The following is a 23,584-nucleotide window of genomic DNA, read 5'->3' on the forward strand; positions in this document are numbered from 1 at the left end:
TATAAACATCTTGGGAGCTGAGTCAGTAGCGTTTCTTGATCAAAGGAATAAATACACTTCCACACACCTACACCAGTGACGATACACTACTCAACCAAAAATAACTTCTTTTATCAGCTGGTTCCGTTGTTCAAGCATCTGCAACTCTGAGATTTTGTAACAATGGCGGATGAGGTAAATTCTATTGGATTTCTGGCCCAACTTTTTCGCGATGAGGGTAAAAATCGCCTTGGCAGAGAAGGGTATCAGCTACGAAAACAGGGAAGAGAACTTAGACGACAAGAGCCCTTTTCTGTTGCAGATGAACCCAGTTACTAAGATGATTCCTGTATTGGTCCATAATGGGAAACCCATCTGCGAATCCCTCATTATTGTTCAATACATTGACCAGACTTGGAAGGACAAATCTCCTCTGTTGCCTTCTGATCCTTACCAACAAGCCCAAGCCAGGTTCTGGGCTGATTACACTGACAAGAAGGTACCTAACTCCCTCTCTTTAATGTAATTTATATCTTGCTTTTACCTCCTTCTCTTTCTTCTTTTCTAATCTCTCATCTGTCCTTTCGTGTTTTGTGAAATGGCAGGTTTACATCGGTATAAAGAGAATATGGACTTCAAAGGGAGAAGAACAAGAGACAGCTAAGAAGGAATTCATAGAGGTTTTGAAGGTTTTGGAAGGAGAGCTTGGAGGCAAACTTTACTTTGGTGGTGACAGTTTTGGGTTCTTGGATGTGAGCCTTGTGCCTTTCTACAGCTGGTTTTACGCCATGGAGAAATGTGGCAACTTCAGCATAGAAGCTGAATGCCCAAAGCTGGTTGCTTGGGCCAAGAAGTGCATGAAGAGGGAGAGTGTGGCCAAGTCCCTACCTGACCCAGACAAGGTCTACAACTTGGTTTTGAAACTCAAGAAGCTGAATGGTATAGAGTAGAGAAGATGGATTGGATTTTGGATTTCAAGCCATGTAGAAAAGATTCAAAACTACTGTTAAGAGGGCTTTGGAGTAGTGTTTATTTCTTTAGCTTTGTTCACTTTGAGCTCCTTGTCTTTGTGTACTCAAGGTGTTGCTTTGAAATAAAGAAAACCTATGAGTTTTGTGAGAGAATTTAGATTATTTTCGTGTCTCATAAATTTGGTTTCTCACTTTACATAAATAGGAACAAAGCTCAATTGTGGGGCTAGTGGGCGGGGAATGATCTGTCTTGGCCTCCAGGCCAACTACTGAAAACACTGGGTTCAGAGATTGCCCTATGTTCAATCTCGATCAGGCACCAATCATGTTACATTCAAACACCATTACTGATCAAAAAGCTAAGTAAGAGAAGGAAACAGGGCAATAAGCTCACAATACTCAAATTAAGATCATTAAAGCATTAACCAATATAACATCTAATACAAATATAAAAAATTCTGAGTATAGAGTCTGAGTAGTTCATGCCGAAGATACCCAAGGTTAAGACCCACTCCAATCCACCTCTCTTGAAACCTTATGAAAGCAGGATTCATACTACTTCATATCATTATTTAGTGTCACATCAAGTTGACAAAAAAACAGGGGAAGCATCATCAGTCTCATGCCTGTGTTCATTATCTCCTTTACTCTAATCAAATATGCTTCCTACGTGCCATAGCATAGTCATAAATCATGTGTGGATCAGGGAGGCACTTGGACACACTTTCCTTTTGCATGCACCTTTTCCCCCAAGCAGCCAGTTTTGGGAATTCAGCTTCCATACTGAAATCGCCAGTTTTCTCATAGGTATAAAACCAAGCATTAAAGGGGACAAAGCTCAGGTCCACAAAACCAAAGGTCTCACCATTAAAGTAAGGCTTGTCTCCGAGCTCTCCTTCCATCACTTTCAATCCTTCTAGCAATTCCTTCTTTCCTGCTTCTTGGTCTTCCCCTTTGCCGGCCCACATCCTTCTCCCAGTTGGGTGAATCTGCATTTGCATTCACAGTTTCCATACATCAAAATGAACCTTCTCTCTTCTCAAAGCTCTCTATTTGTTTCAGTGTAAGCTATTTTGCGGGAATTTTCTTAAATTTAACAAAACAGATCGTAAAAGAATGAAAGAAATTTATTTTACTGACTACCAAATTTAAAAGCAACTTCCAATTTATTTCTATATATTGTTTCCCACAAAAGATAATGATAGCTTGATCAGAATATACTTACCACCCACAGAGGACACTACCCCCATCTTATATATAGCTAGATCCCCCCCCCCCTCTCTCCCCCTTCAATGATCAACAATTCATCTCAACTAAACCTAGTATTTTGGTAAAGATAGGACACTATTCCCATCAGTCTGGTATCCTGTTAAAGATCAGCCAATCGGAATCAACATGTCCAGCTCGGAATTAATCAAACATTGAGACTAAAATCCTAGGTTTGTGCAAAACAAAAATAAAGCAGAAAGTATGATAAAAAATCTATTTTTCTTGGCATCAAACATAGAATAGATATGGTTCTAGTTATGCACAAGGTCACAGACCCCCCAAAAAAAAGGCAGAAAAAATGAGAGAGAGCTAAAGAGAACTGACCTTCTTGTCGACAAAATCACCCCAGAACCTGGCGTGTGCACGCTGGTATGGATCAGAAGGTAACAAAGGAGACTTGTCCTTCGAAATCTCATCAAGGTATTGAAGTATGATAAGAGATTCACACATGGGTTTCCCATTATGGATTAAAACAGGGACCTTCTTGTGGATCGGGTTCATCTGCAGAAGCAGAGGACTTTTGGCGGCCAGGTTCTCGTCCTTGTGTTCACATGTGATTCCCTTCTCGATCAAGGCGATTTTCACTCTCATACCAAAAGGGCTAGGGCCGACGTTCAAAAGAACAAACTCGTCTGCCATTGTTTAGAAATCCGCAGAGAACTAAAGAAAACAAAACCCCCCAAAAGACTAATGTGATGGGTATGTGAGAACTACAATATAGAGCAGAGGATATATAGTAACGCTCTGAGCAGCCGCTACATATGTTGACTGGTGAGTGGCATGAAGAGCTGAGAGTTGAAAGTTGAAGGAAACATTTCACTTCACCTGAATGATATTAGACCCGGATACGGATCCATAAAGGAAACCCAGATGGAAACAGATGTGATCCATTCCTTATGGAGTTCAGATTTTTCCAAACAATTCTTAGCAGACGTCATTGCTTGCGCTTTGATAGATCGATCCTAGGACTGCATGGTTAGTATTGCTTTTGGTTCTTGCTGGTATAGGTTTCTTCTCTGTGGGCAAGGGATTTCTTACTAGTTAGTGTTAAGTCACATTCGAATGGTGGCATGTTGCAGAACGGCTACGTTGGGTGGAAAAGTGGAATTTTTATCACCTGCGGTCCCTGCCCGTTATGTTCTCTAATGCCTCTAATAAAAGGGAGTGGATCCCATTTGGGCAGTGTGTTTAGTCAGGAGGTGGAATGGTCAATTTCAACTCCTCTCTATGAGAGAAATCGCACAACCATACCGATCAACGAATCTCAGGAGATACTGGTTGAGAAATGTGATGGAATATTTTATTTATGATCACACCCATTTTATTAGTCAAGTTTCATAGTTAATAAAATATAAATAAAATCAAAATTAGATTATAAAGGAAAATTTTCTGTCTACATGGCCCACTATTTTGATTCTTGCATTATTTTCTTGGATTTTTCAAGGCTATATTTTATCACTTGACAATATATCATTGATGCCCCAGTGTGCTTTCATTGGTGCAAGGGCTATACAATCCGCTAGCGATCTCTTACCCATTTTATTATGGAAAAATTATAACATTACCCAATTTTGTGTTTCACATTATAAAATTAACAATCTAATTTTTTATTTAACTAAAATACTGAAAAAATATATGCCATTGTAAAAATAATCAAAAGAGTGTCCTCCGTACGCTAACCCTTACTATGCTTTATTATTTGGACCATCTTATCCCTACTTTCAAAAACATTGCCTCTCCGATCACTAGTCGGTGGAAGTTTAATGGTGGCAAAACAAATGCAGCGCCACCACCAGCACCCTCTATGACAGAGCTGCCCGTTTGCCATCCAAGGGGTGGAGAAATCGAACCTTTAAGCCAACTTCCAAGATTATGAATAGGCAAGATGGGAGGTCTCTATATCTCTCTCAGTTGAACAATTTTTTTCCTTCCAAATCTTCCGGGAACCCTCAAGACCAAAGATTATAAGGGTTGGGTCTTGTCATATTGCCCTGGTTGCTACCTTAACAACCTATGTTACATCTAAAGAGACCGTGTATGTTTGCACCCATGATCTACCTCTTTCATGTGTGTCGGTTACAGCGGTCCGTATATGGTTTAAAACAGACACCACGTGCATGGTTTCACCGTCTGTCTCTATTTCTTTTACAAATTGGCTTTCAGGCTTCTCATACGGATCCATCTCTTTTCCTTTATCAGACTGGTCAGGTTACTATTTATGTTCTCGTCTATATGGACGATATACTAGTGACAAGTAGCAACACCTCTCACATTGGTCAGCTTCTTCATGCCTTTTCCACTAAGTTTTCAATTAAAGACTTGGGGCCACTTAGTTATTCTTTTGTAATTGAAGAAGGTTTTTCCTCCATAGGCCTCTTTATCTCAACACCGATACATTGTTGATCTCTTTAAACAGAATGGGATGTCTGACTATAAATCGATCCAAACACCAATTTCCAATATCGTGAAACAATTGTCCATAAGGGGGCATCCCTTTTTCTGAAGCAACTAAGTGTCGATCCGTTGTTGGGGCTCTTTAGTACATAACCTTAACTCAAATTTTTATCACCTCAAGTGCATCAAAAAGGTACTTCTGATGGTGCACCTTAAGGAAGTGTTTGGTTCGAAGAACCAATTGGTGTTGCACCAATGGATCCATTGTCCTGACAGATTAACTGTTTGGTTACCCTGAGTCTGTTAGTTGAATCATCCTGAAAAACTGTTTGATTACCTTGAGTCTGTCAGTTGGATTCTACTTGGATTTATATGAAAAACTGTTTGGTTTCCCTGATTCTGTCAGTTGGATTCAGATTGAATCTATATGAAAAACTGTTTGGTTCAGATAGATCCTATCATCACATTGGCTACTCTATGGTTAGAAAATGAAACAATTATGAACAATTTTGCATACATCTAATGTTTAAACTTGAATTAAAATAGGAGTTAATAAAGTTCTTATCCAATAGTTGTTATTGTCATTCATTACATAAATAAAGTAAACGATGTGAAGACATGAAAAGTTATTACAAATCCTCAACAAAGTGTATATTAAAAAAAAAAAAAAAAAGAGAGACAGATGCACAAAAAGGGTCTTGAGAAGCACACATTGTATGATGCTCATGATTATCTTTTATGAACAGTTGAATAAAAAGAGTCCTGGTGGATTCGAACCACCATCCTCTTAGAACATGCTTGAGACATCCTCATGTTCCAAGTGCTCTACCAATTTGAGCTAAAGACCCAACAAGTAAAATTTGACATTTGCAAGTTTGAATTTCGCAATTCCATCCTCTTACTTCATAGAATCTCACTCATAACTCATATGCATATTTCAAACTAAATATGGAGGATCAATCTATCTTTTTGTTTTCTTTTCCTTTGACACCATCATAAAGGAATGTGGTGTTACCTTCTGGAGGGGAGTTGCAGAAGGTAAATGTGATTACTTCAAATCCTAATGGGGTGAGTAGATGATCCTCCATCATCTACTTCAGAGACTAAATGTGATTAGAACTTGCAAATCCCAAATCTAATGGGGCTGAAACTAACATATATCAGAGGTCCTAATGGGGTGAGCAAGTGGTTAAAATATCAAAGCAAGATGTTGGCTAGATTAGGAGACATAAACATGGACAAAAAATTGAAACTAAGAAAAAACAGAAAATAGCAAGTAAGGAGAACTTGAATAACTCTCAATCCACCACTGTGATGATGCTCAAGTTTGGGTTGAATGGAGTAGAAGGGGGAGGGAATAATAACACAGTCAAAACTCAGCCCCATCTGATGTTTAGATACTCTAAAAACAGAGTCTAAGCTTCAGACTTATATGCTGTCAAATAACCCTATCGCAGACATGAAACAGCACATATGCTGTCAAATAACCCTATCGCAGACATGAAACAGCACATATGCTGTCAAATAACCCTATCGCAGACATAAAACAGCACTAAAAAATATAGTAGATAGAAAGAACTTGAAGAGAAAGAATAAAGGATTAAATAAGCACACAAAGTTCTAAAATCACCTAATAAGAGTTAGAGATAGCCGTTGGAATACCTGCTATGAAAGAAAGAGGAAAAGAAGGGGTTATGATCATAGTCTTCACCATCTATGACCTGTGGGAAAGGCTTCACCACCAGTCCCAAACCAAGGTTTCACCACCTGGGGTTGCTACTTGCTTCACCACAAGGACTGTGACTGATTCACCACAGTATACATGTTTTTCAAAACATCCAAATCTGTGGGCTAGTGTGCCCTTGTTCTTTATTTATAAGCTGCCATCATTACAACCAAATAGGAAACTTTGTAATAAAGTGAGAAATTTAATACAAAGCAACAATGAAAATTTAATAACTGCCTAAAATAGACAGTCCTAAACAACTAAGAAACAATACAGTTTAAGAACTCTCCACAAATTAGAAAGTCATAGCAATATAATGATGGGAATCTCTAGGAACACTCCGAAAATATGAAATTTATTCCTAAAGTCCTCTTTCTATCGAATACTGAATAGCTCCCTGCAGTGATTAGATATGTACAAATGTGTACCAACCAACACAGCTCTCTAAGAGTAAGAGAGAGGGAGAGAGATAGAGAAATACTTTCTTGAACAACTTTTTGATGCAGAAGATTGGCTGAACCATCCAATTTGGATAAAATAGAAGGGTTTATACATGGTGTAAGTCCTGCTTTCAAGGATCCCTATAGGGTGGACTGGAATTGGTTCTTTTTGCATGAAATGGCCGCCCTCAAACTTGCACCATTTCCTCAAGTCGGCAGCCCAAGCTCAAACCATTGCAGCAAGTAGTCATCCCTAAAATTTGTGGAAATAGATGGGAGAAAATTTAAAAGAAATATTAAACAAGTCAATGAAACGAACATGGTGTGTTCCTCCACCATAACATCAGTTTCCTTCCTGCATTCGATTCACCTCATAAATGATTAGCAATATTCAAGGTCTCTCCCAAATCTCCAAAAACTCCCATCATGCATGAAATGCACGGAAATTATGGCATCTTAGGTTTAAGCCTAAATGCTTCAAAGCTTACAACAGGTTGGAGCTGATAGTCCAGATATGAAGAAATGTGACCCATGGATTCTTTCCCAAAATTATGGTCAGGAGAAGGAAAGATTTTAGAAGATGACAAGACCCAATTATGATCAAATTCAAGGAAACATATCAGTGGACTGTGGATATGCAAACTAAGAGAAAAAAAAAATCTCATCACAGCAAAACAGGAAGATTGCAATAAGGATCAAAGTCGAGAAGAATAAGAAACCATATATTCAAATTCTGAAACAGAAATCTAGGTTTCTGATAGCACAGAATGTGGACTACAAAAGAGGATGGAATGGGGGAAAAAATCTCATCACAGCAAAACCTAACATCTCGATCTTTTGCTGGACATTTATCTCTATTTCTTCTCTCTTTCATTCTAGAAATCGCCTTGTGAACAAAACCAGAGAAGAGGAAGAAGGATATGAGAGTACCTTCGTTCGGAGAGATGAGAGCTTCGGAGCTTCTCAAAAAGACAACCACCACCGCTTGCTCGAGTTTCGAAGCCTTCTCAGAGAGAATGAACCAGCACCAAAGACGTTAGGGCTTTTGAGCTTCTACCTCAGAGAATGAGTTCTACGGCCTTTCTTCTCCCTTCGGCAACGACGACCACCTTTTTTATCCCTTTGGCAACGACGACCTTTCTTCTCCCTTCGGCAATGCAGCAGTGGCGGGTTCGTTCTTCAGGCGAGTCGAGGAGTTCATTCTTCAGCTCGATAGTTGGGATAAAAATAGATGCATGAAATAGACTGGGTATTTATACTAGGTCAAAATTTCCTTGAATCAAATATGAGGTGGACCTAAACATAATACACATTTACATAGAAAAAGGTGAATCATGTAGATTCATGAACTCGGATGACTTCACCAACATTTTCAATCAAACGGATTTTTTAATTCGAAATCATGAATCTATTGGTGCAGCACCAATTAGTTCTTCGAACCAAACACTTCCTAAAGTGATTTTGTTTAAAACACTCCCCCAAGTGCATGTGCACCGTCAAATGTACCTTTTTGGTGCACTTGACGATGTACTGTACTTGAGGGGATAAAGGTCCCCTTAACTCACCCTGATGTGTCGTTTGCAGTTATTCGTGCATTGCAATTCATGCATGCTCCTACAAAGGATCACTGGACATTGGTCAAGCACATTCTGTGTTATCTAAAGTCTACATGTACACACAACCTATTAATTTCTTAATCTTCCTCTCTTTGACTACAACCCTTCACCAATGCCAATTGGGCTGGGAACTCTGATTATAAAAAATCCATTGGAGGTATGCCATCTTCCTTGGTAGTCTTATCTCATGGTCTTCTTGTAAGCCAAAAAATATATTGGATAGGTCATCCACCGAGTCCGAAGACAAGCGGTGGCAAGTGCTTCGGCTGAGATTTCCTCGATACAATCCTAACAGCGCAAGGATGACACAGAGATTTGATGATGTGGTGACCAAAAGTGAAGGCGTGAAAGATTGTTGGAAAAATTATATCTAATGATATTGAGAACACAAACATTAAGAAATATGAAGAAATAGAACAAAGCAAGGATGACACAAAGATTTCATGTGGTTTACACATCAATATGATGTGTTACATCCACGGGTGAAGTTGAAGATGATTCACTATGTGATAGTACAAAAATACAATGGATATCTCTCAAGAACACCTAAAGATCACAACAAAAGATCTTCCAAGAAAACCTTGACACAAATATGCCAAAATCTTCACTTCTTTTTCTTTCTTACACAACAAGACAATAAAACAAAGAAATACTCTTCCAAGTCAGGTCGATCCATCGGTCTGATAGTCCCGTACAACCTCACAAAATTTATCCTCAAGTCACCACCAAAAAAAAAAATGGAACCGGGCAAACTTTGAAATTGAGTATATGAATTCTTTTCTTTTTTTTTAAAAATTACATGAATTCAAGAGACACATAAGCGGTATTTTTCCCTTTACCTTGTAATAACTCTTAATATTGTTTTTCTGGTAAACATAACTCTTAACTAAATCTACATAGGTCAAATTCTTTAGAAAGGTCCTTAGAGAATGGAAGGCTTTTCGACAGAGTAATTTGGGGAAATATTATCCCACTCCCCTCTAAGTTTCCTAAAATGCCATTAAGTGATGACGTGAGTATACCCAATTTTTTTAAAACCTTAATAAAATTTCATTTCAATTTTACCCTATTCAATCCCAAAACCGCTTTTTCGTTTCATCATCTTCTTATTCTTCTTCCTTACCGTCCCTGCAACAACTTCTTTCTTCTTCTTCCTCTTCCGCCAGTACACCATCATAAATAGAACCGTCGTCGATCTTCTTCCTATTACTCTTCTTTAATAGTAATTGTCATCTACACAACTGAATGAACTCTCTCCCGTAGGTTTAAAAAAAAAAGTATTATTTTCGTTTTCATCTTGGCTTCCGACTCTGTTTTCGGGCTAGACTCAAGTCAAAAGGAAGTTCGTCACCAGCCAAAAGCGATTGAAGCTATGAATTATGCAAAGCCCAAGGTATAAATCAAATGAAAATAACTCAGAGATATAAACTCAGATCTTGCAAAATCAACTCTAAACCTTCTATAAAAACTGAACCAGAAATTCGTTAGAATATATAACCCATTACCCTTAAAAGCTCGATCTGTATTTTAACCCTAAAAGAATCACAATCTTTGATGTAAGAACCAAGCCAGGAATTAATTTTTCCCATTTGTTCTAAGAAACACTCATTTGAAATTGATTTTGATAATCAGATTTGATGAAAAACTGAACCCAGAAATTCTTTAGAACATGTAACCCATTACCCTTAAAAGCTCGATTTGTATTTTAACTCTCCCAATTACTCACTCCCTTAAACTTCAGTTCATGTAAGAAACCCACTTGTGCTCTGTAATGGCACCTCATATATTTTTAATGCCCTTCAAATTCCATTGCAGTGCCCGACTTTTCAGTTCTCTCCCCTTCTGTTTCTCTGGATAATCTCTTCTCTTCTCCATCTTTTTTCCCTTCTGCTTCATCTTTGATATGTGGTTTCGATTTCATTCTCAGAAGACCAAGTAAAGCGAAGCCTAAGTGACTCCAACTGAAACCTGACCTCCTACCGCCGCCTTTGCTGAGTAATCTTCTAACGTCATCACCGGGTTGTACTTGGCGTCGAGAGTGGGAGTAGTGAGAGAGGAGAGAGAAACGGATAACTCAGGTAAATTTAGGGTTGAGTGGGGAAATTTGGGCATTGAAATTTGTCCATCCGATTTGAGGTTAGAAACGAGGATAATATCATCTTTTCATATGTTGTTTTAACAGAATTAATAACTTAGGGTACGGTTGATACTTGATAGAATCTTTGAAAAGTAAGGAAGGGTATTATCATTTTTCAAAACTTAGGTATTGGATTGATATTAAAGAAACTTAGAGGGGAGGGGGATGATATTTCCCCAAGAAATTTCAATGTTTAAAAAGTCCCAATACTGACCAGTAGCCCAGCCTCGTTGGATATCGGATTGAGCTCCTCTTGTGAACACCGGATCAAACTAAGAAGGGGGGGTGAATCAGCTTCCCTTTTTTGACGTTTTCTGTAAACAACACGGTCGCTTACAGTCCTACCTTGCACCACTAGAATGTGGTGAGGTCTACCAAGACTGTAAACCCACTCTGCAAAACAGGGATTAGTCTCCAACAAAAAACAGCAGGCAACGAGACAAGATATACGTGGTTCACCTCACAGTATATGAAGGCTACGTCTACGGAGCAATACCCCTCGGGGTTTCGTATATGCCCAATATTCAACTCAAATACGATAAGCCACCCCTACGGCCAGGATACTCCTTACCCTACTTCAACCTCTTACCTTAGTGAGGGCAAAGACCTAAATCCCAATACAATAATGGCTTCAGCCTTACAATCAATCAACCCAATAAACAGATTCAATCACAAACCCAACCCAAACAAATCACACTCTAGGTTCTACCCAATACATTCAAAAACAAGAATTAAACCTAGAACAAAGAAGTAATGGTTTGTGATCACGTTTACCTCCTCAAAGGCAAACCTCCAACTCCAAACGAATGTTGTGAGATCTTCAATAGAACGAATCAAGCATTCGAATCCATCGCCAATACCAAATTGAGGTTTTCAGATGATTTTCTTCGCGCCTCTGCTCTCGAACCATGCCAGAATAGTAGAAGTCGATTTCTCCTCGATTTCCTTCTTCTCTAGGGCTCCAAAAGTCCATTTTCGGTCATTCTAAGTGAAGATATATACTTTCCAATAAAGACCCTCTGGACCGACAAGAAAGAAGTAAGAAAACGCAAACCCAAAAAAATCGCCTCCACCTTGTTGACCAACAGATTACTGTTCCTACAACCATATGCTGATAACCACCGGTGCCAAACCTTGTTGCCAACAATGACAACATTGCCACGAGCATTAACACCTCTCCAGGGAGCGCAACGCCCAAAGAATGCCCAGGGGGGCATCCGTCGGCACTCCCTGGGTGTTGGGCTCGCAGGAGAGCCGGAGAGGAATCATTATCCTCTCCTATTACAGCACGGTGCTGTAATACATCGTATGGCGGCTGCAGAGGCCATGTGCACCATGTGGAGCCCACTGTGCCACATGGCCTCTACAGCGTCGCATGATGCATTATAGCACCGTGCTGTAACAGTAGAGGATAAAATTCGCCGCAGAGGGGTCGAGGTCCTTTATCTTTTACACTGACATTTACCAAAATTTATTCACACTGCAGCAATCAAAACCAGTCAATTAAAGTAGTTACTGGTCGTCGTATCGTGGTTAATATTCACGCCTTCAAGCTCTGCAAGATTTGTTGAACAATGGATGAGGAGGTGACTCTTTTGGACTTCTGGCCTAGCCCATATGGGATGAGATGCAGAATTGCCTTGGCCGAGAAAGGCGTCAAATATGAGTACAAGGAAGAAGATCTCCGGCAAAAGAGCCCTTTGCTTCTGTAGATGAACCCTGTTCATAAGAAGATCCCTGTCTTGATCCATAATGGGAAACCTGTCTGTGGATCATTGAACATTATTCAATACATTGATGAGACTTGGAAGGATAAATCTCCCCTGTTGCCTTCTGATCCTTATCAGCGCGCTCAATCCAGGTTTTGGGCCGATTTTATCGACAAGAAGGTGGGTTCTCTTCTTGTCCCTTTTCTCCTTTGTTAACCTTCTAGGGTTATTCCCTTGAACTGGACTTCATCCTTTACACTTGTTTCAAGGGAGAAGGCTCTGTCAGCTTAATTATTTAACTCGTGCAGAAGACTGGAAAATAGTTTCATGAATTTTAATCAGATTGGTATTTTGCAGGGTCGGTTTTATCATCCAAGTCCTACTTCTTTTCCTTCTTGAGATTGAATCACTGCATCCCCTATTCGATTTCTAGCGAGATGGGTAGTCCGCAATCGCATTTTTCGCATCTGGGTTCCTTGTTTCTGACACTGAATCACTGATAAATGCTCTCTTTGGGATTTTTCGGCTTCCTGAAAGTAGGCCTGATTACAAATTGCATTCACGGTTTTTCTAATTTTCATGCGATTTTTTCACTTGGGTTCCTTCGGTTTTTCATCTAGGACTGAATTTTCAGATGCCCTTTTTGATTTTCTGAATCTGAGCTCAATTATAGATTTACTGAATAGCTAACTTGTGAGAAGTGGGCTTTAAAAATTCAGGCATACGAAGTGGGATCAAAGGTATGGCAAACCAAAGGAGAAGAGCAAGAAACAGCGACAAAGGATTTCATAGAATGCTTGAAACTGTTGGAAGGGGAGCTTGGTGACAAGCCTTACTTCGGGGGTGAGAGCTTTGGGTTTGTGGATGTGAGCCTTATCCCCCTCTATAGCTGGTTCCCTGGCTATGAGAGCTCTGGGCACTTCAGCATTGAAGCTTCTTGTCCAAAGCTGATTTCTTGGGCCAAGAGGTGCATGGAGAAGGAGACTGTGTCCAAATCCTTTCCTGGGCCTCAGAAGATTTATGAATTCGTTCTGCACCTCAGGAAGGTTTGGACTGAGTGAGGAGAAGAGATTGATCAAGCAATATTAAAGAGTAACTTAAATTTGGAATCTGAATTGCACCTTTTCTTTCATGTCTCTGTCTCTTTGTGGATTTTGTGTTATGTTGTTCACTCATTGGGTACAGAATAGGCACTTGTTGGAGTGGCAGATAGAGAGCACAAGGCAAACAGATTTAGACAAGCTGCCATTTTAGACTTGCTGGGTTTGTGGTCTTTGGCTGTGTTATTTATCAGCTAATTGAGAATAGAATATGCTTTTGAAGGGATGGATAGAGAGGAGTTGGCAATTGGCATTTGGTAATCAGACAAGTTGCCTTATTAGACTCTTAATAGTAGGTGTTGTATGACTTGTTTCCTTGTTTTCTATTCATTTTTATAGAATGAATGGACGTTCGTTTTTGGCCTTTTGAGTGTCTAGCCCAGCCTTCACCCAAAAAAAAAAAAAAAAAGTGTCTAGCCTAGCCTCTTCTGCTTCATTATTGTATACTTTTTTAATATAAATCAAGTTTTCACAGGAAATTGCTAATAGTTTAAAAACCCGAATTGGGATCCAGATTGATCTCGGCCAATTCTACTTTAGGTCTGTTTCGATCAGGCTCAATCAAAATCGGGTTCAACCTCTGCCGGTTCTGAAGTTCTGATCCAGATTGGCTTGAGTCAGTCATTGGATCCAAATTTTTAATCCTCTATAGAGGAAAAACATAACCAATAAAACACAATTGGAAGGAATTCCAGCCTAAACAACTTTTTTTTTGCTTGCAGACTAATTTAATTATTCCCACATTAAGAAATTTCACAAGTCAAATTTTAGAGTCTATCTCAACCACATTGCCCACCTTTTACAAGGCTTGTCCTTCTCCCACCCCCTGCCCCCACTCCAAATAGTTATTGTACTACCCGAGCCTTTCTCACGGTCTTGGGTTAGGAGCTTGTGTGATTACATATAATCAGTTATTGCTTTGTGAACAACTTTTTAGTCTAAAATGGCCAAAGCTTTTCTTAGACTAATCATCAGTTGTTTCCCTCTTCAATATTTATCTTATTTTTATTTAGTTGTTTTACTTTTAATTGATGAGGTGTTAATATAAGAATTTTTTTTTGTTTTGGTAGAAGTTAATGGAAGAATTTAAGAAGCTGATTTCCAGTAAGATTGGTTGCTTTACTAATTTTTCTATCTTTAAGAAGGACCATCCATTTGTTAAAGAAAGAAAAGGAAAATGATCGATCACTGGACTTGATTTTGTGAATCAGTAGTAGAACTACTCACAAAGCGAAACCAAGGGAAGAAACATGGTAATAAGCTCACAATAAAATCATTAAAGTCTTAACCGATATAACATCTTATACAAATACCCCCACACAAAAATTGAGTATAGAGAATGACTAGTTCATGCAATAGATGCCCAAGGTTAAGACACATTCAAATCCACCTCTTTGAAACCTTATGAAAACAGGATTCATACTACTTAGGATACAATCGCTTTATATCATTATTTAGTTGACTTGCAAATCAAACTCTTCTTAACTGTGGACTGTTTTACTCCAATTGGAAGATAACAAAAAAAAAAACCAAGGAAAGCTTTATCAGTTGGGAACTCCTCAAATCTTTTGTATGAGACCTCATTGCTGTATCCATAATAATCTCCTTTACTCTAGTCCCATTATCTTCCTTCGTTCCATAACGAAGTTATAAATCTTGTGTGGATCGGCGAGAGACTTGGACACACTTTCCTTTTCCATGCATCTTTTCCCCCAAGCAACTAGTTTTGGGAATTCAGCTTCCATGCTGAATTTGCCAACGTTTTCATAGGTGTAAAACCAAACGTTAAAGGGGACAAAGCTCAGGTCCACAAAACCAAAGGTCTCACCATTAAAGTAAGGCTTGTCTCCGAGCTCTCCTTCCATCAGTTTCAATCCCTCAAACAATTCCTTCTTTCCTGCCTCTTGCTCTTCCCCTTTGCTGGCCAACATCTTCCTTCCAGTTGGGTGAATCTGGATTTGCATTTACAGTTTACAGGAATTATCTTAAAAGGAATAGAAGATTGTAAAAGAATGAAAAAAAAAAAAACAAATAAATTATTTTACTTTCAATTTATTTCTATATTATTTTCCAAAAAATTGATGATAGCTTCATCATCATATACTTACAACCGGCAGAGGATACTACTCCCATCTTTTACTTAGATTCCAACCACCCCCCCCCCCCCCCAATTATAAGCTTAGTGTCTTGGTAAAGATGTAATACTATTCCCATCAGTCTGGTATACTGGTAAAGATCACCCAGTAGGAATTAACATGTCCAACTCGGTATCAATTATTGAGATTAAATTCTGGGTTTGTGAACAACAAATGAAAAATCTTTGTTTCTTGGCATCAAACATAGCCTAGATATGGTTCTAGTTGTGCACTAGGCCACAGAACAAAAAAAAACTGAACAAATCAATGTTGTTGTCGATAATCATAATGAGAAAGAGAGTTGTAGAGAACTGACCTTCTTGTCGACGAAATCACCCCAGAACCTGGCGTGAGCACACTGGTAAGGATCAGAGGGTAACAAAGGAGACTTGTCCTTCGAAATCTCATCTATATATTGAACTATGATTAGAGATTCACAGATGGGTGTCCCGTTATGGATCAAAACAGGGATCTTCTTGTGGACTGGGTTCATCAGCAGAAGCAGAGGACTTTTGTCGAACAGGTTCTCGTCCTTGTGTTCGTATTCGATTCCCTTCTCGGCCAAGGCCACTTTCACTCTCATCCCAAAAGGGCTAGCGAAAAAGTTTAAGAGAACAAACTCTTCTGCCATTGTTAGAAATCCGCAGAGAACTAAAGAAAACAACCCCAGAATATAGGTTTGATGAGCATGTGAGAAACACATTGTAGAGCAGAGGATATATATTGTGACACTTTCAGCAATTCTATCTATTGAATGGGGACACCGTTGAAGGAAACCCCCCTTTTTTTTTTCTCTCTCCCTCGCTTTTCACCAGAATAATATTAGACCCGGATATGGATCCATGGATTTGATACAATTTAAAGATATTGTGATAGGGTTAATCTGATCGAAATGAGTATAGATGCAATGTTTTTGAGAAAAAACAAGGGAGAAGTAGTTTATGGATAGAATTTAGAAGCATAAAAATTCTCGGATCCAGATTGGAAAAAAAATCTGACCCGCTACTTTTGGAGTTCAGATTTATTCAGCAAATTCTTAGCAGACGTCATTGATTGCGTTTTGATAGATTCTAGGACTGCATGGTTAGTACAGTGTTTTGAGACCGATATCGATCTGGATGGACCCATATTGGTTCGGATCAAATGGATCCACCCCTGTTTTTCTTTAAAAATTGATTTCCCTTTAGTTGCAGTGAAATTTAAATTCGCATCCAAATCAATGCCTCACTTTCATTAGCTAGCTACATGATCGATTAACGTTTTCTTTATTTTTTTTACTCCTTGTCAGTATTGATCCATTGATGCCGATCGATTGCTTCAATACCAATTCCTCAAACCATGGTATACCCAAGGGATTTCAAATGTGGTGTCACAAGTCACATTCAAATGGTGGCATGGTTTTTACCAAAAAGAAAAATTTGTGCTGGCATGGTGAATGCCAATGCATAGATCACATGTACCATGTTACAAAACGGTTCAATAGAGGACCTTATTGTCTCTTAGTAGTCAAGTTTAATCTTCAATAGTAAATAAGGAAACACTTTATAAATGTATTTAAAGTTAAATAAAATTAAAAGAAAAAATGTTGCCTTCCCATGGATCTATTTTAATGGGTTTTTAGAGAATCTATTATTTTGACTTTTGAGTCACACAGATAGATGATGTTATAATTTGTTTTTTGTGAAATGATGTGATAATTTTGATCATTGGATAAAGAGGAAATTGTTTGGATTAGTCACACGTTATATTTTAAAGCATAATTTAATCAAATACCCTCATGTATTGACTTGCATATCAGTGTATATTTGTGCACACATACAACACTTTGACCATTACTATCGTTCTCTCATAGCCTTAGATTTTTAAAAGCTTTATTTTACCACTTAGAAAACTACAATTAGACAGAAACTTTACATATAAACAAGAGACAACTCATGAGCCTATCTATCCCCAAAATTTGGATCCCATCTGATATGTTACTTTAAAACTCATTTTTTAACCCTACATGTCCACAACACACCATCTCACTCACACCATGGTTTGAAGAATCCGTATAGGATCGGTCAATTTGTATCAGTGTCGATAGAGAGCAATACCGATTCCTGAATGGACATGTGAGTCTTCCTCCATTACATAAGGAGGAAATTCAAGAGGTCTAACCTCATAATGGATTGATAAGTATATTTTATTTCGTACCATAGGGTATAGGAGTTAATAATAACGTTCACTATTCCAAGAGTCCAATCATATCATCAAATTCTCCGTTCACTTAAAAGTGAAATAAACCTTGATTTCCATAGAAGAGGGTCCCCAAGGGCCAAGACTAAGTTTAATGAACCTAAACTCCTTTCATATGGTAACTAGTGGGACCAGCTGCTAACACAACTGGCTTGAGGCTAGTGCAATGGAGCTTACCCTCTGGGAGCTTTTGTGTTCTTGACCTCATGTTCCTCATCTAGTCTAGGATCACCCCCAACCTACCCACAAAAAACCAACTGGACCAGTTGACTTGTGGGGTGATGTATACAATCTTGACGAAGACGTTGTTGGATCATGATTTGTTTATTTTATAGCAGATATATATGGCGTGGTAAAAAATGGTACAATTAATGAGGAATGTCTACAAACTAGAGGTGTCAACGGGCCAGGCTGGGCCAAACATGTTAAAACTCCAGCCCAACCCTAGAGGTCTTAAAGTCTACCCCAGCCCCGCCCGGCTCTGCCAGGGTCTAACAAACCCTTGACCTAGGCCCAACCCTGCCAGGGTTTACCCTCACCTGGCCTAACCCTAATTGACCATGTTTGGGCAAGGCTGGACCGGATTGGCCCTGTATTATTAAAGTTGTCCCACATAATACTTGAGAATAATGACAAGCCTGTAACTAATAGCAGGGACACGCAAGAGAGGTGAGCCAATATATGTAATTTAGTATGGAATGGATTGAACTTGGACCATTGCTACACTTATTTAATGTATGTGTTCATTTTGGGTGCAATTCTTTTGTCTACTCAAGTTTAATTTCCTCAAGGCATTGAAATAGTGAATATTTTTAAGAACCATTCACCAATGACATGGATATTGGATGACTTTAGTTTTTATGAAAGTCGCCAGAAAGCATTGGATTAGAGTCCCATCTAACGATAATAAAAATAAGGAATCTCTTCACCATATGTAAGAGAAGCTTGGTTTTTATTTTGAAATAAAAAAAAATTAGTCTAGTCATCCATATAATTCAGTCATGGTCAAATATTTATTTCACATTGGATTAGAATGAAATCTTATGGATTGATAGACCTTAAAGTCCTCTGCTCACGTGTTAAATTTTAGCCAAAACTAGATAGCCGTCCATTCATTTATTGCTATATAATAAAGAACACAAGCAAGAACACCAGAGACGACCAAGACTAAAGAAAACGGTGCAATTGAAATTCCAGATTTCAATCTCTTCTCTCTGCTTACCCAATCCCATAAAACTTCCTGAGATACAGAGCGTATTTATAAATCTTCTGTGGCTCAGGAAGGGACTTTGACACACTCTCCTTCTCCATGCACCTCTTGGCCCAAGAAATCAGCTTTGGACAAGTAGCTTCAATGCTGAAGTTGGCACAATTCTCACATGCATCGAACCAGCAGTAGAAGGGGATAAGGCTGACATCCACGAACCCAAAGCTCTCACCACTGAAGTAAGGCTTGTCACCAAGCTCTCCTTCCAACAGTTTCAAGCATTCTATGAAATCCTTCTTCGCTGTCTCTTGCTCTTCTCCTTTGGTCTTCCATACCTTTGCCCCCATTTCGAAAGCCTGCATTTTTAAAGCCCAGTTCTCAAAAGTTAGCTAATCAGTATAACAATTTGACAATAATGGATCCCAGATTCAGAAAAATAAAAAAGGGCATCTGAAAATTCAGTCCTAGATGAAAAGCTGGACCCCAAGTGAAAAAAATTCATGCAAATTAGAAAAACTTTGACTGAAAAAAAAAACAGAGCAGTAGAGAAGAGAACCCACCTTCTTGTCGATAAAATCAGCCCAGAACCTGGCTTGAGCACGCTGGTAAGGATCAGAAGGCAACAGGGGAGAGTTATCTTTCCAAATTTCATCAATGTATTGAACAATGTTCAGTGATTCACAGATGGGTTTCCCATCATGGATCAAGACAGGGATCTTCTTATGAACAGGGTTCATCTGGAGAAGCAAAGGGCTCTTGTGCCGGAGATTTTCTTCCTTGTGCTCATAGTTGACGCCTTTCTCGGCCAAGGCGATTCTGCATCTCATCCCATATGGGCTTGCCCAGAAGTCCAGAAGAGTCACTTCCTCAGCCATTAATTCAACAACAAATTGCAGAGCTTGAAGGTGTAAATAATTACGATGGCTACAACCCTTAACTGCAGTAGTTGGATAGATTTGCATGTGAAGAAATTTTGGAGTGTAAGGATTTATAAGAGTTTGCTCTCTCAATTTCGGTACTGGGACGTTGTTGAACGTTGAAATGTCTTTCCATCGCTTCGCAGAAAATTTATTTTTAATGCTTTTATTCCTTATCCCAATATCTTAACCAAAGAAAATTGGGTCAGCGAATTTATAAACAAACCCTACCCCATGTGCCTGGGCGCAGGCTACGTTGTCGCATAGAAAACAACATCCCTAAATCAGATGGAGAATATTTTCTGTGTTGCAGCGCAGCCTACGCCTAGACACATGGGCAGCCTGTATAGAGGGGCAGGGTGATCATTGCACCCACCCCCATGTGCTTGGTGCAGGCTGCGCTGCTACACGCATAACAGCGCCCTTGAAGAGAATAAGATATTATGGTGTTCTTTGTTTTCTAGTATTTTCTGTGGTGATTCCGTCACTGATTGCATCAAAACGATTTCCTGGGATCCAAGAAAAGAATTGTGTTTGGTTGGTTTTTGCATAAAATATAAGATTGCGTGACCCAAAAAACCCTACTAATTGATAGTCTTTGACTTCAAAGTTCGAATATCTCGAAACCTCTTCTTTAAATCTGACTTTACTTACCACATGATAGGAATAAAACTTGGGCTGGGCCAGCGATGGGCCTGATCTATCTGTCCAGCCCTTAGATTTGCTCCATTTTGATGCTCAAGTCCTAACCTGATAGCCTGAGCCGGCCAAGGAAGGGAGAGAGGATCGGTTCCAGCAGATAAACTGGTCGTGTATTCCTGAAGCGGGAGGCCCATGCTACCGGGGTCGGGGAAGGTGCGACTGGGAGATCTAAACACAGAGGAGGACATGAAGCTGCCGGAGAGGGAGGGGGAGGAGCCCATGTAGGGGTTTGGTATAATCTTCTTTGTATGTAAAATTTCTATAACTATCCTCAAAATATAGAACAATACGAATAAAAAATATGGGCAAAAAAAGTGATAGTGGAACAATCCACTTCACTTGCCACAATGCTACCGAAGATTACCCTAAATTTAAACCTACATTTTAATTTTATTATCTTATACATCATTACATATTTCTATTAGTTTATCTCATAGCATACTTATTATGAAGTTGACTTAATTTACATAATTAATAAAGCAATCTCTGTATAGGTTTTAATTTTTTTATGGGGGGAGGCATTTCAATTGACAACAAATAAATAAACTTTCCGCTCCATCCTGGACAAGTTTCAATCCAAACACATGTCAGGACTTAAATGGGAAAATATTAAAGGATGCATGAGAATGACCAAATTTTAAAGAATAAGATGTCATAGAACTTTTAAATTATGATGCATAATACCATTTTTCATCCGTACAGATCGCTCGAACAGAGCAATTCCATCTTGTTACAATCTTAATTAGTGTAACCAATCTGGGTTATTGGTTACACAGAGGTAGGGTAAGTAAGTAACCTTTTATTTCAAAACAACACATTGATCGAGTAACACAAAACAGGGGAACCAGAAGTGAACAAAGCCCAAAGAAATTAAAACAACATAAAAACTCCAAAGCCCTCTAAAAAGCAAGTCATCAATACTCTTCTTCTATATGGCTTGAAATCCAAGAACTTTTGTTTCTTTTCTACTCCAGACCCATCTTCTTCCTGAATTGCAGAACTAAGTTGTAGACCTTCTCTGAGTCAGGAAGGGATTTGGCCACACTCTCCCTCTCTATGCACTTCTTGGCCCAAGCAATCAGCTTTGGGCACTCTGCTTCAATGCTGAAGTTGCCACATTTCTCCAAGCTGTAAAACCAGCTGTAGAAAGGCACAAGGCTCACATCCAAGTATCCAAAACTCTCACCACCAAAGTAAACCTTGTCTCCAAGCTCTCCTTCTAAGACCTTCAAGACCTCTATGAATTCCTTCTTAGCTGCTTCTTGTTCTTCGCCCTTAGTACTCCATGTTGCCCTTAGAGAGGTGAAAACCTGCCATTTCACAAAACACCAAAGGACAGATGATTAAAACTGCAAGATATATTACATTACAGAGAGAGAGAGAAAGAGAGAGAGAGAGAGAGACCTTCTTGTCAACGTAATCAGCCCAGAACCTGGCTTGGGCTTGTTGGTAAGGATCAGAAGGCAAGAGAGGGGATTTGTCCTTCCAAGTCTCATCAATGTATTGAACAATAATAAGGGATTCGCTGATGGGTTTCCCATTATGGATCAATACAGGGATCGTCTTATTAACTGGGTTCATCTGCAGCAGAAGAGGGCTCTTGTTTTGAAAGTCCTCGTCTCTGTATTGGTACTCGATTCCTTTCTCAGCTAAGGCGATTCTTGCCCTCATCCCAAAAAAGCTGGGCCAGAAATCCAAAAGAATTAGCTCGTCCGCCATTCCTTGTTACTAATTCTCAGCGTAGAAATTAATGCTTGAAGCCTTGAACAACAGAATAGAAGCTTGTTTTGGTTGAGCGGTATCTGGTTACTGATGTTTGGAAGTGTACAGTCGCTGAGTGTATTTATAGCTGCTAACTCGGATGGATCAATTCATGCTGTTTTTTATTTCTGAAATCTTCTAAGTGATTTCATCATGGAATGCAACCTAAGGATAAAGGGTGTATCCAGTGCACGACGCTCCGGCCAGTGTAATACCCTCCCCTTATATGACCAAGCCTGAAGACCCTTCCCAAAAATAAATTTATGTATCTATGGGGGAAGCATGGCCCCAGGCCAACGAGTGTGTGCAAAGCATCAACATGGAAGACATTTTTCACCTTTAATGGGGTAGGGTGGTCATTTTACCCCCTATGTGTTTGGCCGTAAGGGCCATGCTCCGCCACAAAAACTGTTTTCTCTTTATATATGTATTTTGGAAAAAAGAAGACTATCGAGGTGCATCATGCACCCAGACATAAGAAGGGCCAAATAACATCCCACACCCTGGGAAATAAAAAATCTCAAATACCCCCCCCCCCCCACACACACATTTCAATGCAGGGCCCACTTCCCGTTTATATCTTAGAATTTTGAAAAATTGATTAAGAATTTTATTGAGTTTTATTTTTGATAAAAAACTGACTAAGACTTTTAGACCCACATTTTGTAAGAGTCCACATGCCATATCAAGTCCCCTCATATATGTATTATGTACCCTAATATCACACATACTTTTTATTTTATAAATGAACCTCTAAACACTCTTTTTAATAGCATACAAAGGTATTTAAATGTGGAAGTGAATGTCACCCCTATAGGTACATTTAGAATTTTACACTTTTTAATTGCTCCTCATCTTATTCTCAAAAATTCTTATAAAGTAAAGTATAATTGATTTTTTCTAAAAACAAATTGAAATAACAGTACTTTACGATTCATTATCTAAAGGTATCATTGTCATGCATATTCTCGAATAGGCATGTAAAGTGATAATATTTATCCTCATTTGAAAAAATATGTATTATACCTTAGGGTAAAAAAATTTGATTATAAATTATTGGGGCGTTGTTCTCTATGTCGCAGTGCAGCCTACGCCCAGGCATATGGGGGTGGGTGCAATGACCACCCTGCTCCCCGCATAAGCTGCCCAGGTGCCTGGGCATAGGCTGCGCTGCGGCACAAAGAACATTAAAGAGAACATTCTCCCAAAATTATTTATCACCTTGAGGGGTGTCAATAAGAGACCTCTTTAAATATTGGCAAAATGATTCTATAGGGATACAG

The 23,584-nt window shown here is 39.0% G+C and overlaps 4 protein-coding genes and 2 pseudogenes across 4 annotated transcripts; 2 read left to right on the forward strand and 4 right to left on the reverse strand.

Annotated features, from left to right (window-relative positions):
- The first annotated feature begins 162 nt into the window (after nt 1-162).
- On the forward strand, nt 163-987 carry LOC122651652 (annotated as a pseudogene).
- A 559-nt stretch (nt 988-1,546) lies between these two features.
- Nucleotides 1,547-16,491, reverse strand: LOC122651656 (probable glutathione S-transferase parA). Its single transcript, XM_043845135.1, has 3 exons — nt 16,476-16,491; nt 2,544-2,963; nt 1,547-1,939 (listed from the first exon to the last, which is right to left on the reverse strand). The coding sequence occupies exons 2-3, from the start codon at nt 2,856-2,858 to the stop codon at nt 1,604-1,606; spliced, it is 651 nt and encodes a 216-aa protein (XP_043701070.1). The 5' UTR covers nt 2,859-2,963; nt 16,476-16,491; the 3' UTR covers nt 1,547-1,603.
- Nucleotides 12,061-13,345, forward strand: LOC122651654 (annotated as a pseudogene).
- LOC122651648 (glutathione S-transferase U25-like) lies at nt 14,868-16,170 on the reverse strand. The gene is made up of 2 exons (XM_043845130.1): nt 15,793-16,170; nt 14,868-15,293 (listed from the first exon to the last, which is right to left on the reverse strand). Exons 1-2 carry the CDS (start codon nt 16,105-16,107, stop codon nt 14,949-14,951), a joined length of 660 nt encoding a protein of 219 aa, XP_043701065.1. The 5' UTR covers nt 16,108-16,170; the 3' UTR covers nt 14,868-14,948.
- A 2,410-nt stretch (nt 16,492-18,901) lies between the features above and the next one.
- LOC122651650 (glutathione S-transferase U22-like) lies at nt 18,902-19,843 on the reverse strand. Its single transcript, XM_043845132.1, has 2 exons — nt 19,482-19,843; nt 18,902-19,277 (listed from the first exon to the last, which is right to left on the reverse strand). Exons 1-2 carry the CDS (start codon nt 19,794-19,796, stop codon nt 18,933-18,935), a joined length of 660 nt encoding a protein of 219 aa, XP_043701067.1. The 5' UTR covers nt 19,797-19,843; the 3' UTR covers nt 18,902-18,932.
- A 1,662-nt stretch (nt 19,844-21,505) lies between these two features.
- On the reverse strand, nt 21,506-22,279 carry LOC122651653 (glutathione S-transferase U25-like). Its single transcript, XM_043845134.1, has 2 exons — nt 21,945-22,279; nt 21,506-21,850 (listed from the first exon to the last, which is right to left on the reverse strand). The coding sequence occupies exons 1-2, from the start codon at nt 22,257-22,259 to the stop codon at nt 21,506-21,508; spliced, it is 660 nt and encodes a 219-aa protein (XP_043701069.1). The 5' UTR covers nt 22,260-22,279.
- Between the last annotated feature and the right edge of the window lie 1,305 nt (nt 22,280-23,584).

The sequence above is a fragment of the Telopea speciosissima genome, chromosome 2 (assembly GCF_018873765.1).
Source record: "Telopea speciosissima isolate NSW1024214 ecotype Mountain lineage chromosome 2, Tspe_v1, whole genome shotgun sequence".
NCBI lineage: Eukaryota > Viridiplantae > Streptophyta > Magnoliopsida > Proteales > Proteaceae > Telopea > Telopea speciosissima.

Excerpts from the sequence above, each read along its gene's own strand:
- LOC122651656 (XM_043845135.1), bottom strand. The coding sequence starts at position 2,858 with ATGGCAGACGAGTTTGTTCTTTTGAACGTCGGCCCTAGCCCTTTTGGT. Across the intron at positions 1,940-2,543 it reads GTGATTTTGTCGACAAGAAG|ATTCACCCAACTGGGAGAAG; the intron begins GTCAGTTCTCTT and ends ATGCAAATGCAG.
- LOC122651650 (XM_043845132.1), bottom strand. The coding sequence starts at position 19,796 with ATGGCTGAGGAAGTGACTCTTCTGGACTTCTGGGCAAGCCCATATGGG. Across the intron at positions 19,278-19,481 it reads CTGATTTTATCGACAAGAAG|GCTTTCGAAATGGGGGCAAA; the intron begins GTGGGTTCTCTT and ends TTAAAAATGCAG.
- LOC122651653 (XM_043845134.1), bottom strand. The coding sequence starts at position 22,259 with ATGGCGGACGAGCTAATTCTTTTGGATTTCTGGCCCAGCTTTTTTGGG. Across the intron at positions 21,851-21,944 it reads CTGATTACGTTGACAAGAAG|GTTTTCACCTCTCTAAGGGC; the intron begins GTCTCTCTCTCT and ends GTGAAATGGCAG.
- LOC122651648 (XM_043845130.1), bottom strand. The coding sequence starts at position 16,107 with ATGGCAGAAGAGTTTGTTCTCTTAAACTTTTTCGCTAGCCCTTTTGGG. Across the intron at positions 15,294-15,792 it reads GTGATTTCGTCGACAAGAAG|ATTCACCCAACTGGAAGGAA; the intron begins GTCAGTTCTCTA and ends ATGCAAATCCAG.